General features: G+C 32.5%; 1 protein-coding gene across 2 annotated transcripts; it reads left to right on the top strand.

The window, feature by feature from the left end:
* Positions 1-7,573: 7,573 nt before the first annotated feature.
* LOC126695298 (uncharacterized) lies at positions 7,574-11,825 on the top strand. 2 transcript variants are annotated; one of them, XM_050391988.1, is made up of 5 exons: positions 7,579-8,056; positions 8,751-8,872; positions 9,755-9,846; positions 11,161-11,247; positions 11,328-11,825. In XM_050391988.1, the coding sequence occupies exons 1-5, from the start codon at positions 7,692-7,694 to the stop codon at positions 11,433-11,435; spliced, it is 774 nt and encodes a 257-aa protein (XP_050247945.1). In that variant the 5' UTR covers positions 7,579-7,691; the 3' UTR covers positions 11,436-11,825. The 2 variants fall into 2 exon arrangements, with proteins under 2 accessions (XP_050247946.1, XP_050247945.1); XM_050391989.1 differs by lacking the exon at positions 11,161-11,247 and having other exon boundaries at positions 7,574-8,056.
* The last annotated feature ends 311 nt before the right edge of the window (positions 11,826-12,136 follow it).

Genomic DNA, 12,136 nt, shown 5'->3' with positions numbered 1-12,136 from the left:
ATGGAAATTCACTGAGATTTCATCTTTGTGAGATCTTCAATAATGGTACCGAGGGTCTCTTTAGAGTATACCGAATTCATATAGCTATCCTTCTTTTGACACAACAACGCAATTTCAATCAGTATAGAAAAGAAGTGATATAATATTTCTTTCTTCCTTTCTTGTTACTTGTCAATGCAGAACCATGTGCCATTCAATAGAAAATTCCTCTCTTGTAAACAGAAGATCTAGTAAAGTATGAGTCCGACCTGTTGGGTTCTAATAATTCATGAAAGAGATTATCATATTCTCACAATTCAATTAGTTACGAAACCTGGAAAGCCCCTTTTCATGGTTGTAGACATATATATATATATATATATATATAGACACACACATACACATATTAATAGTCAAGACCCAAAGAAAATCCAATTAGATTTTAATTGTGTTTTCAATTTTGCGCCACGTGTCCCATTTAATTTTTTATTTTGTGCCAAGTGAATTATTGAGTGTAAAAATCAAAGATTCCAAATCCAATTAGATTCTAATTAGGATTTCAATTGGAGTCCAATTTTCCACCACGTGTCCATCTAAAATTTTTATTTTTGTGGCAAGTAAATTATTGGGTGTAAAACCCAAAAAGTATAAAACTAATTAAATTCTAAATCATATATATAATGAGAAACCATTAGATATATTAGAAATGTATGATTTTTTTTTTTTTTTAAATGTAAACAAATACCATGTATAATTTGAACTTCTTCTCAAAAAAAATGTATAATTTAAACCGTATAATTATAATTATTTTTAATTGTACTCGTGGATATGCAAAGGCTACACAGTAGTAATAATAATAATAAGAATAACAAAAACATGCAACAGGCTTACTTTTGTCAAAATATAGGATTATCACCTCACCTTATCCTATATGACCCTTGTCCATTTGTTGAATAAACATTCAAATGGGCCCAAATTGTACAATGAAGATGTGGACATAAACCCAAGTTGTGTAAATTAGTTAAGATCTTGCAATTATTTAACCCCATTTTTAATATTGTGCTAATGTGACTCTTTGTGCTATGCTAATGTGACACCAAGTTAGCAATAGTGAGCAAATCATGTAGTTTCACGTGGACAAAGGCAAGAAAAGTCCTCAATATACTACAATTTCAAAATGCTAACAGATAATCCAACTAGAAAAGAATTTTCACCAGTCCAAATTGATTTATTTCGTAGTTAATGTTATAAATTTAAGTATATTAAGTATCATGACATTTAAAATATTCAATTCTTTTTCTTTTTCTTTTTCTTTTTTTGTATAAGGAAAATATTCAAGTAGATTTTTTTTTTTTTTTTTTGAACTATCAAGTAGAATTGAACTATCAAATCTAAAAATTTTCATCTTCTAAAAATCGGTCATAGGCAAGCCTCCAATTAGGTCACATTTGAGGAAGCTTGGGCTAACTAGGGTCCACAAGCTCACCATTTAGGAGAGAGAGAGGGAGGTCTGGATTAACCTCTCCAATAAGCACTCTTCCACCTTTTGATAGGAGACTTATATAGCTGCTTCTTTGGCTAATAATCTCAAGATTGTTGTACTTATCTCTTATAAATGAATTTTTACTTGCTGATGAGAATGCAAAATATCATATTTTTCTCCCTTAATGTTTAGTCTTTTATATTTATTTGGTGCCTAAATGTACTCATTATTCTTATATTTTGATTTAGGATGCAAATGGAGGCATTAAGTGCAAAACGTAGCTAATTGGGCGATTCTGGACAGCTGTGACATCGCTTCATAATCTGGGCCTAACTCTCTCATCCGAGCTCCGATTGAGATGATTCAAGATGCTATGGAACTCCAAGACAAAGCTCTACAACTTTCATATTTTGAGTTTTGAGAGATACGGGCTGCATCAAGATCGAAATCAGGCTTGAAGTTGCTGCACCTGCACTGTTGACGTTCTGGAATGTTCCTTTGCCTGCAATACGCAGATCTGATGCGGTTTATATTTGGAAGCTTCCAGATCTGATGCACGAAAATTCCAGCTGAAAAACACCACTTTCCTAGTTATATTAGAACTTTGTTTTATTTTTAATATTTTTCCCTAATTAGTCAAATTTGGATATTATTATTTATAATATTTTTAAGAGATTTTGTAGGCTTGGGAAAGGGGGAATTAACGTGTAAAAGGGGAGGGGAAATCAGAATTAGACAAACACGCCTCTCTCTCCCCTCTTCTCTGATTTTCTCCTTTGAGTTTTCTTCATGGCCTTGTGTGGCTAAACTTTTATACTTAGTCGAAGGAAACTGAAGTCTGGGAATCAATAAAACTGTAAGATCTAATTTGTTTTTATTGTTCAATTTATGTTTTGAATATCAGATGTTCTTCTTTGCCTGTTTTCATGATTGTCTCGTTTAATTACTAGGAGGCCTACTAGTTTATTGTTCGTTGCAATCTACTACTAGGTTAGATATCAAATCCGTAATTGTTTGATCTCTCTAACTTGTGAAGCAACCAAGATTAAATGATTTGCTGCATCAGAAATTACTAGATCTTAGGAAGAATGCTCGACTAAATTAAATGCAACCGCTTGTGCTTGTGTTGTTTAGTTTCATTGATCTCTCTAATTCTTAAGGCTACTACTAGATTAAACATTTAGCACTTGTCTTGGGTTGTTTAGTAGTTAGGGTTTATTAGATCGCTTATTTTCTAATTAACTACGACTAAGGAGAGATAAGAAAATTGTTCCGATGGTGAATATTTAAAGTGTGAATTGATATATACTTGCATCGATAATTAGTTGTAAAATTCCGATGGTGGATGTTGACTTAGACCAAGGTTTGTTCTTTTGATTAATTTCGATACTTTAATTTGAACTGTTCCTTAGTTGTTGTTGTTGTTTTTTTTTTTTTTTTTTCCTTAAAATTGTTTTCATTATACTCCAACCCCCCCCCCCCCTCTCTTTGTTCACGTAGCATAAAACTAGGCTAGATACTCTCCATGGGAACGATCCTTACTCGCATTACTACATATATTTTTAGGAGTATAGGTTTTATTTTTGGTTGCTTTCGACAGCACACCACTTGCATAAATTTAAAAAATGAGAAATGATACGTCACAACGCTTTTACAATAAAGGTTAAGTGGTCAATTTGTTACTAGTTCTAATTTGAACCTACCATTAAAATTATTTTTTTACCCACTAGTAATAGCTAGTAACAACCTACCACCTAAAATTTGTTGTGAAAATGTTGTGGACTTACATTTATGAAAGTTGCATTTCAAAGCCAAAAAGAATATTGTCATTGGACAAAATTTAGCTAGAAAATTGATTGTAGCCAAAGGCTACAATCTTATTCAATAAAATAAACAATACTACATATTTTGAAAATCTAACCGTTAAATTGCATGTTCTTTACGCTCTTAATACACATGTCAAATTTTGTGTCAATCGGATATTATTTACTATATGATCTATTATCTTATAACTTATGCATAATTATAAACTACAAAAACTTGCAATTTAAAGAATTTATTGATGACATAGCTATTGATTTTTAATTTTTTAAAAATTAGTAAGTATGGAGAATATATAAAAAAAAATGTAATCCAACAGTGGATTTGTCAAAATTCACCTTCAGTAAAAAGATATTGTGTAAAGTTGTAACCTAAAGCTACAACCAATTTTGTGACTAAATTTTGTTCGTTATCGTCGCTAATTTTCTTTTCTTTTTCTTTTTTTTTTTTTTTTTGGACGATTATCTTTGAACATGCTTCGGAGTCTTTTTTTTTTTTTTTTTTTTTCAAAATAGAATAGACATTGTTGTGTGCCTCACTGCTTTGGTTCCCAAGAAAAAGATTGCTCTAGTCTGGGCATACAAAATAAAATAGACATTGTGCCTCACTGCTTGGTCCCCAAGAAAAAGATTGCTGGACTGCAGACATTAATTAAAAATAACCGCGATGCTTGACTCTTAATTTTATTGAATGAATTGTTTTTTATTCTTAATATTTTGTTTTTGCTGAATAAATTGTTTCCCCTTGTGTGTATTAGGTTAAGGTACACCACTCCAAAACTTTTTATTGAAACTATATTCTGCCAAATTAATTGTTGGATTACATAATTTTATTATATTCTTATATCTTTCGTACTTACAAAATATCAAAATGATATGATATCAATAAGTTTTTTATCCTAAATGTTTAAATGTCAAGTTTATTTCATTTTAAAATTATACATAGAACATGTGTTTGAGAGTCATATAATAATTAACACTTATTAATACAAAATTTGGTATGTATATTAAAAAGTAACAAAAATATTTAATCCAAATATAGTTACAATTAGTTGTTTAACAATACTACAAATACAAATAATTTCACAATATTTTTAATAAATTGTTGAGGTAACTAATTATGATTACTATAACATATCTTTCAATATAACTACCACTAACATCATTTTAGTTGTTCTTGAATCAGAATTTACCAATACAACAATTGTGAAAAAGATGTATCTCTAAATTTATTATTGTTTTTTAAGCCTAACAACCAAAAGGTAGCCAGAAAAATCTCATATTTCCAATCAAGAAAGTATCTTGTGCGCAAGGGCGTAGCTAGGATTTTTTACATGGGGGGGCCGATTTTTGACGACGATGATTATCATTGTTGTATGGACAGTCTATATTTTTAGATTGATATGGACCTTCTTTGAGATAAGCTCGTTGGATTCATCTTGTTTGTTGATAGGAAATTCACATATTTGTTTACGTGATCCTGAATCATGATCTATCTCTTCAGATTGAATTCTTGAACATTTGGAAGGGTGTTTATTAGGCATTGAAGTATCAACATTTATTTCTACAGCCACATTTGTTTCTACAACCATAGGTGTCCTAAATTCTAAATTGCTAACATCTTTTTTCTTAAAGAATGCATCAATTGTTTTTCGTTTGCTCATAATTCTTTAAGTTTTAAGAATATGACTCAAAAACTAACCTGAAAAGAACTTAAAAAATAAACTCTTAATTAGAAATTTCTACTTAATTATATGGATATTATTCGTATTTAAGAAAAAAACAAAATTTCCATTGTAATTTAAACAGTCAACCTATCATCATTCCTATTATTAATTATATGGATGTTATTCATACCTCTCCATGCCTTCAATCATATATTTCTCTAAAAATCTATGAAAAATTAAAGTGCATGTAAATATTTAAGTAAGCGTATATAGTTGAGAAGAAGAAAAAAAAAACACTAAAAAAAGAGATGAAGGTGTAGTGCTGAAGAAAGAAAAGAAAACTGAAAACTCACCCTCTGAATGATTTATTTTAAGAAAGCAAAAAGAAAGAAAATAATGGTCAGGTTTTTTTTTTTTGGGATCGTGAGGACTAAGTTTTAAAGGAGGGCTAAGCTGAAGTTTTGTTTTGTTTGGGGGTTGCTGGTACCAGTAGAGTGGGCGGTGGCGTGTACACAGAAGACAAGAAGAGAATAAAAAGAAGAGAAATGATATGTCTATAATATTTTCACAACATTTTTATAACAAATCTTAAGTGGCAAGTTGTTACTGATTGTTATTGTTGGAGCAAAAAAGTAATCTTAGTGTTAGGTTCAAATTTGAACCAATAACAACTAACCACTTATGATTTGTAAAATTACAATAAAAATTTTGTAGACGTAGCACCTCTCTAAAAAGAATAGCAAAAGAAAGGGTTTTGATTTTGAGATTGAGAATGGATGATAAAATGTTATTTTGTTGGGTAGTGCCTTTGGGTATTTAAATATAAGGGGGCCATGTTTTGTTTTATTAGAAGATAAAAGAGGCCTACAATTGAAACTGGAGCATGCTGGGGCTGGGAGTGAATTGAACAGAAATGGGAGGGGGGGGGGGGGGCGGATGTACATCATTGGGGGGGCCCAATTAAAATTTCTATATAGGCTGGTGGACTTCTTCTTTTTTTTGCAGGGGCCACGGCCCCCCCAAGGGGCAACGTGGCTCTGCCTCTGCTTGTGCATTTGCTTCATAACAAGCCTCTCACAAGCATGTGGGTCTCATAGTATGGTTGAAAGTTGAATTAATTACACTAAATGCACCCTTAATATATTCTCTTTAAATTAAATTATATAATAACCACAATTTCCTTAAATTGTGTTTGAATGTTTGAATGGCAACATTTGGATTTGGATTTGGATTTGAAATCCATTGATTTAAAATGTCTTGATTTGAAATCCCTTGATTTTAAAATTCCTTGTTTGGGTCTTTTTAAACAAAGAAAGATTTGAAATTCGTCATTTAAAATTCCATTGTTTGGATACCTAAATTCATCATTTGAGATTTCCAAATTCTACCGTGTGAGAGGGTATTTGAAATCCATGGATTTGGGCCTACTAAATTCTTGTTGGATTTGAGGTCAAATCCAAATTCATTTCTTTTAACTTACCCAAACAAAGAATTTGGATTTGGGCCCCCTCAAATCCAAATCCATATCAAAATCCATGGCATCCAAATAGACCAAAACTGACTCTCTTTTTTCCCTTGATCTGTTTTGTGTGCAAAGCAAAAAATTAAATACAAAATAAAAAGTCTCCGAGCCAAATAAATTTCTTATATATATATATATATATATATATAATTCAATAGTTGCAAGCAAGCGTGAAGTCTATTGAAAAAACAAAGAATTTTTATCATTAGGATGTGAGTAAGAAGCCACATTCTTAGTCCAAAGTCCAAACATCTAATTACTCAAAATTATGAAGAAAAAAAAAAAACCCTCCTTTTAATCATTCTAAACCCATATTTTGGCCCCATTTAATCTGGTTCTCAAATTTTCACTAATTTTACTTTTACTTTGGTCTTTATATTTTTAACTTACTATCATTTTGGTCTTGTCATTATCTCACTTACATAACATGCTACTTTTAAACTAGTATTGCAATCCATTATTTAGGGGAGGTTTTTCGTAATTAGGATGACCGCATAGACCAAACTACCCGTAAATTTAAAAACATAGACCAAAATAAAAACTATGAAAAGTTGATAATCAAATTGAAAATATAGTCAAATATAGAAATCAAAAAAGTGTTTTTACCCAATTCAATATTTATCACACCATGTCTCAACTAAATAAGAATCTTCTAACTCAATTAAAAATTTATGATGCTTCCAATGAAGCGGTTTCGAACTCAAGAATTAAACCCTCCTCCCCAATTATCAACCCAAACAAAAAAAAAAAAAAAACCTTTGCCCCTTATTTCTTGTTCAAAAAGCTTCCTCCAAGTCAACTTAAGATAGATTCTAAAATAAAATAAATTTTTTTATAAAAAGAAATAATAAAAGTCAAATTAAGTGTATACTTAAAAATAACTTATTTAGTTGAAACTGAAAACTTTTTACTAAATGTACGATAAATAAAGCTAAAAGGTGACTGGAATAATACAGTGAGACTCATAAATAGTATCAAAAAGTACAATAAAACCTAAGAATAGTAGCAAAAAAAAGTTTAAAAAAATAAAAAATAAAAAAACTATTTTTTTAACCCAATACAAAATGGAAATGAAAAGATTTTAATCATTATGAGATGTTTAATAACTAATCAGCCAAATCCAAACGTCCACCCATCACAACTATATAAATGTCTCGTTTGAAATCTGCTGGGTCACACCTTTCATTCATACAAAGCTAAATTGAATTCTAGAAAGAGAGATGAGTTTTCTTGCGGGAAGATTAGCAGGAAAAGAAGGTGCCTATTTTTTCCAGGAAACCAAACAAGCCGTAGGCAGACTTGCCCAGAAAAAATCAACCCAGAAGCCTTCTTCTCTGTCTGGTCCTTCTTCTTCACAGGAAGAAGCAAAAGCAGACGTCCTTCCTGAGGTTTTGAGGCACTCTCTGCCCGCCAAGATTTATTACCAACCCTTGAATTCTTCTTCTTCTTCTTCTTCTTCGTCCATATCCACCTCCAAATGGGTTCTCCAATCTGATCCCAACAATGCCTCTTCTTCGTCTGCCAAGGCTCTCAATCCTCTCAGGGATTATCTCTCTATGCCCCAGGTCACCTTTGGCCCCAAAAGGTCCTCTCTCTCTCTCTCTCCCCGTTTTGGTTTCGTTTGGTAGTTGAGAATATGTGTGCAAGAGAAAATAGTTGAAATTTTGAGGCTTAAGAACTATGATTGAGGGCTTTCTACAACTGGGTTTTTTCTTTTCTTTTCTTTTTAACTTTTGAGGCTTACACAGATATATAAAGAGGTCCATTCATCTGAGTTTCTAATTGTTAGGCTGTGCAATTCAAAGTTTATTGATGTTGGTACCTTATAAAAGGAAATCTTTTGCTTTTCTTTGGTTGCAGAGAAAATGTGAGAAATGTTTAGAAATGAAACATCTAACTGTCGGTACCTCATAGAGATTGTAGAATTTGAATTTTGAATCTTAACTATCGTCCAGAAGGCAAAAACTTCTTTTATTTCTTTGGTATGTGAAGAAATTGCTTTGAATTGTATGACAATCCACTGAATCGGTACATGAGAATTCAACTCTTTGGTATGTTTATCTCGATTTTGGGGAAACAGGAAGCAGTTGTTGAATTTTTATTTCTCCACCTGTTATATCAAATATGCTTTGAGTTTTTCTTTGTTCAATTCTTATATGACAAATAGAGAGGTTTGGAAAATGTAATTTACCGAAGAAACTAAGCTATGTGTTTAAAATTGAGAAGATGCTTTTTCTTTATACTGCTAGTTATTCTATCTCCTATCTTATTAACTGCAGGTGGGAACTTCCCCAAGTAGAACACTCGGTTTCAGCCTCCACAGCAAATGAATTGCGTCAAGATAGGCATGTCCACATTAATCCTGAGAAGTTGAAGGCTGCAGCTGAAGGGTTTGCTCAAAGTAGGTTCTACTCTCTCTGTCTCTCTTGCTGTTGGAAAATTCTTTTCATTTAGCAGATACAGTTGCTATTATCCCTTTATTTAACATTGGTCAAAGTAACTCTTCTCAAAACAGAAAACAGAATTAACAAAAGTTTGGTACTTTCAATGGAGAAAAAAGAAAATCAGCAAAATGGAGTCTAATATGCTGCAGATGAGGTTTTTTGATCATTGAGATCTTAATACAACTAAGAAAGAATACTACTTTCACACAACAACTGGCTTAGAGATGTTATGAATGTCACTTAAACTATTTAAAACCAATCTGTCAGATATGTGATATACGATTCAACAGCATATGGTTGTTTAGTGCAAAAATAGTTCTCACTGGATTTATCCGTGGTCTTAATCCTATTCTATATTTCATGTTTGAACTGGAGATCACATGGTACCGGGCCATTAACAAAGTAGGGATCTACTTCTGAATCATAGCATAAAGAATAAAAGTTAAACATGAAGGTGGAGAGGGGAAAAAAGAGGTGTCAATATTATGTATCATCAGAAATCATATCGAAACTCGGCAGCATTCAGATATTTGGGTTGGTGGAACCCCCAATTTTTCACAAGGACTTTACCATTGATTTGGGGCAGTCACTTTCTTGTCTGATCAGTTGTTGCTCAGAAATCTATCAGTATAGATCAGTGTTGGTATTGTTTGCATGCACTTGCCATATATTTGTCCTGCAGTAAAACTCTTATGAGCTTTAAATGTTTTTTCTCGATGACAATATTAAACTTTTTATAATTTATGGGGGAAAAAAAGACTCGAGCTTTGGTTGTTTTTTGTATCTATCCAACTCAACATCAACAAGCCTGGTTTTTTTTTTTTTTTTTTCCTCCACAGTTGGGAAGGCATTTGCTGTTGCTACTGCAATTATATTTGGAGGTGGCACCTTGATATTTGGACTGGCAGTCTCAAAACTAGAGATGCAGAATGTAAGTATATATTTGCCATGCCTTAAATCCTAAAATTAATTGAGTGGGTGTCCTCATAATGAATTACTGAAAACTGGGATATATATATATATATATATTATCCTTTTTTATTATATTTTAAGAGTAGGGTTGATTATAGTTTATCCACTTGTGGTTTTGGGTGGTTTCACTTTGCCTACCACATGGTTTTAAAAGTAGCACTTTTCCCTTTCATGGTTTATTCTGTTAAGTAAACCGCCTTATCAGCCTAATGTTAAAAATATAGGGATAAAAGTGACGATTTACCTGCCTCCATCCAACCCCGAATCACAACCACCAAAAAAACCACCACACTCAGCAGCCCGAGCCCAAGATCACCCTCAATCCCATCTCTGATCACCCTAAAACTCCTAAAAGATAAAAAGGAAAAATTTTGTTGGCCACTCCCTCGACAGCCCCTTCATCACAAACAGCCCAGTCACCACCCATGGCCAACCTCACCGTTCCTGCCACCTAACATCAAGAACCTCCAAACCACACTCCAACCTCACCAAGTGTCTTACAGCTGGCTAAAAATGGAAGAGAATTGGAGGGGGTTTTAAATGAGAGAGGAGCTGAACCTAAATTTATATATTTATTGCCATGTATTAGTTCTAGTGTTCTCTGTCTTGTGCATTGGTTTAGTATGAAAGACAATCTCTGTATTTAATTAGGTCATAGAGAAAGTTGAAATTTTTAGTCTTTTAGAGGTATCTATGAATGGCATTTTCCATAACAGACTCTAGATCTGTCTATATAAGTTCCAAATTTGGCTTTAGCGATTAAATGCTTCTAAAATGAACTCGGTAAATTTTAACCATTTTTTTTTATTCATTCAGCTGGGGAACCCTGCTGTGTTTGCCTCTTTTTGGTTGTGACTATAATTGAAATGTTTATCAAGTATACACAGACAAACACAATGATATATGTTCTGACCTGTTATTGAGATTCTATAATTTTTTTTTAGATCATTTCCACGTAACATGTTCGTTTATTTATCTTTGCATTTTTTTATCACTGAAACTTATTACGTTTTTTTTTTTTTTTTTTAATGACTTATTACTTTTATCTTTTGTTTTTGGGTTTGTACTGTTAAGTTTTTCAATGTCATCCTGCTGTAGCAATCAGAGATTTAATTCTCAGTTGCTTGCAATATGCGGTATTTTGTTTGTCCGTGCTTCATCCCTTCTAGAAGATGTTACCTTTCAGTTGCCAGCCATTATATTGCATTAAAATTAAGATTGTCTTTGAAACTAGGTGACAAGATTACATGAAGTTATTATTTAATTTTTACAGACTCATGAATTTCGGACTAAAGGAAGAGACCTGGTAGAGCCAAAATTTGAGATGATTAAAGAGCAACTAGTTCCCTTAAAAACCTGGGTATGTCTAGTTAGAAGTTCTGTATTTTTTCACTTAGTTTACCTTTGTCACAAACTAACTCTAGAACTTTTGTTTTGTAGGCTGATAATACGTCAAAGAAATGGCATTTGGAGAGGCAGGTGGAAGTTAAAGAGAGGCCTATGGTGAAGGAGCTTTCCAAAATGTGGAGTGCAAAGACATCCAACTGATATTTTATTTATTGGACAAAATTTAGATACAATACTTTAAGTGTTGTTTCTAAAGTTCCTCACTTAAGATTGAGCCATGTGGCTACTTAACTAAAAAATACACTTCAACCTTATGAGGAAAATCCCACATAGTAGAATCTTAAGAGAGGAACCTGAGAAACAGCACCTAAGTACTGTACCTAAGTCTTGCCCTTGTTTATTTATATATTTATTTTCTTTGGGAAAGAGAGAGAGGAGGGGTATTGTACGTACAAAGTTGTCTAAGTGCCTTGTAGAGGAAAAGTAATTTGGTATTACCCGGATGTACCACATCCCTCATGTGATATATCCGTTGACATAATAAAAATTGCTTGTAGAGTTATGCAATAAAAAATTTATGTTGTATGAATAGATGACCTGCTGAGTCATGCACAAGGGATATGAGTAAGTAAAGTGTTTGTGTGCCAAAAGATTAGCCTACTTGAAATGATTGCCTATACTTCTATGCAAAATAGAGCTTAATGACAATAACGCACTTCTATTGATGTCGTCTACCTAAACTTGCACATTCCTCCCAATCTAGTGGACGAACATTTTATCCATCAATCTCTGGTACATTGCTCCTGCGTTTTTTAGTCCAAATGGCATAACTTTGTAGCAGAAAAGTCCCCGACTCATAATAAAGGAAGTTTTTTCCTAATCCGTTTCCTCCATTCTGATTT

Source organism: Quercus robur, chromosome 8 (assembly GCF_932294415.1).
Source record: "Quercus robur chromosome 8, dhQueRobu3.1, whole genome shotgun sequence".
NCBI lineage: Eukaryota > Viridiplantae > Streptophyta > Magnoliopsida > Fagales > Fagaceae > Quercus > Quercus robur.
The sequence above is the reverse complement of the archived record's forward strand: the minus strand, read 5'-3'. Positions and strand labels throughout refer to the sequence as shown.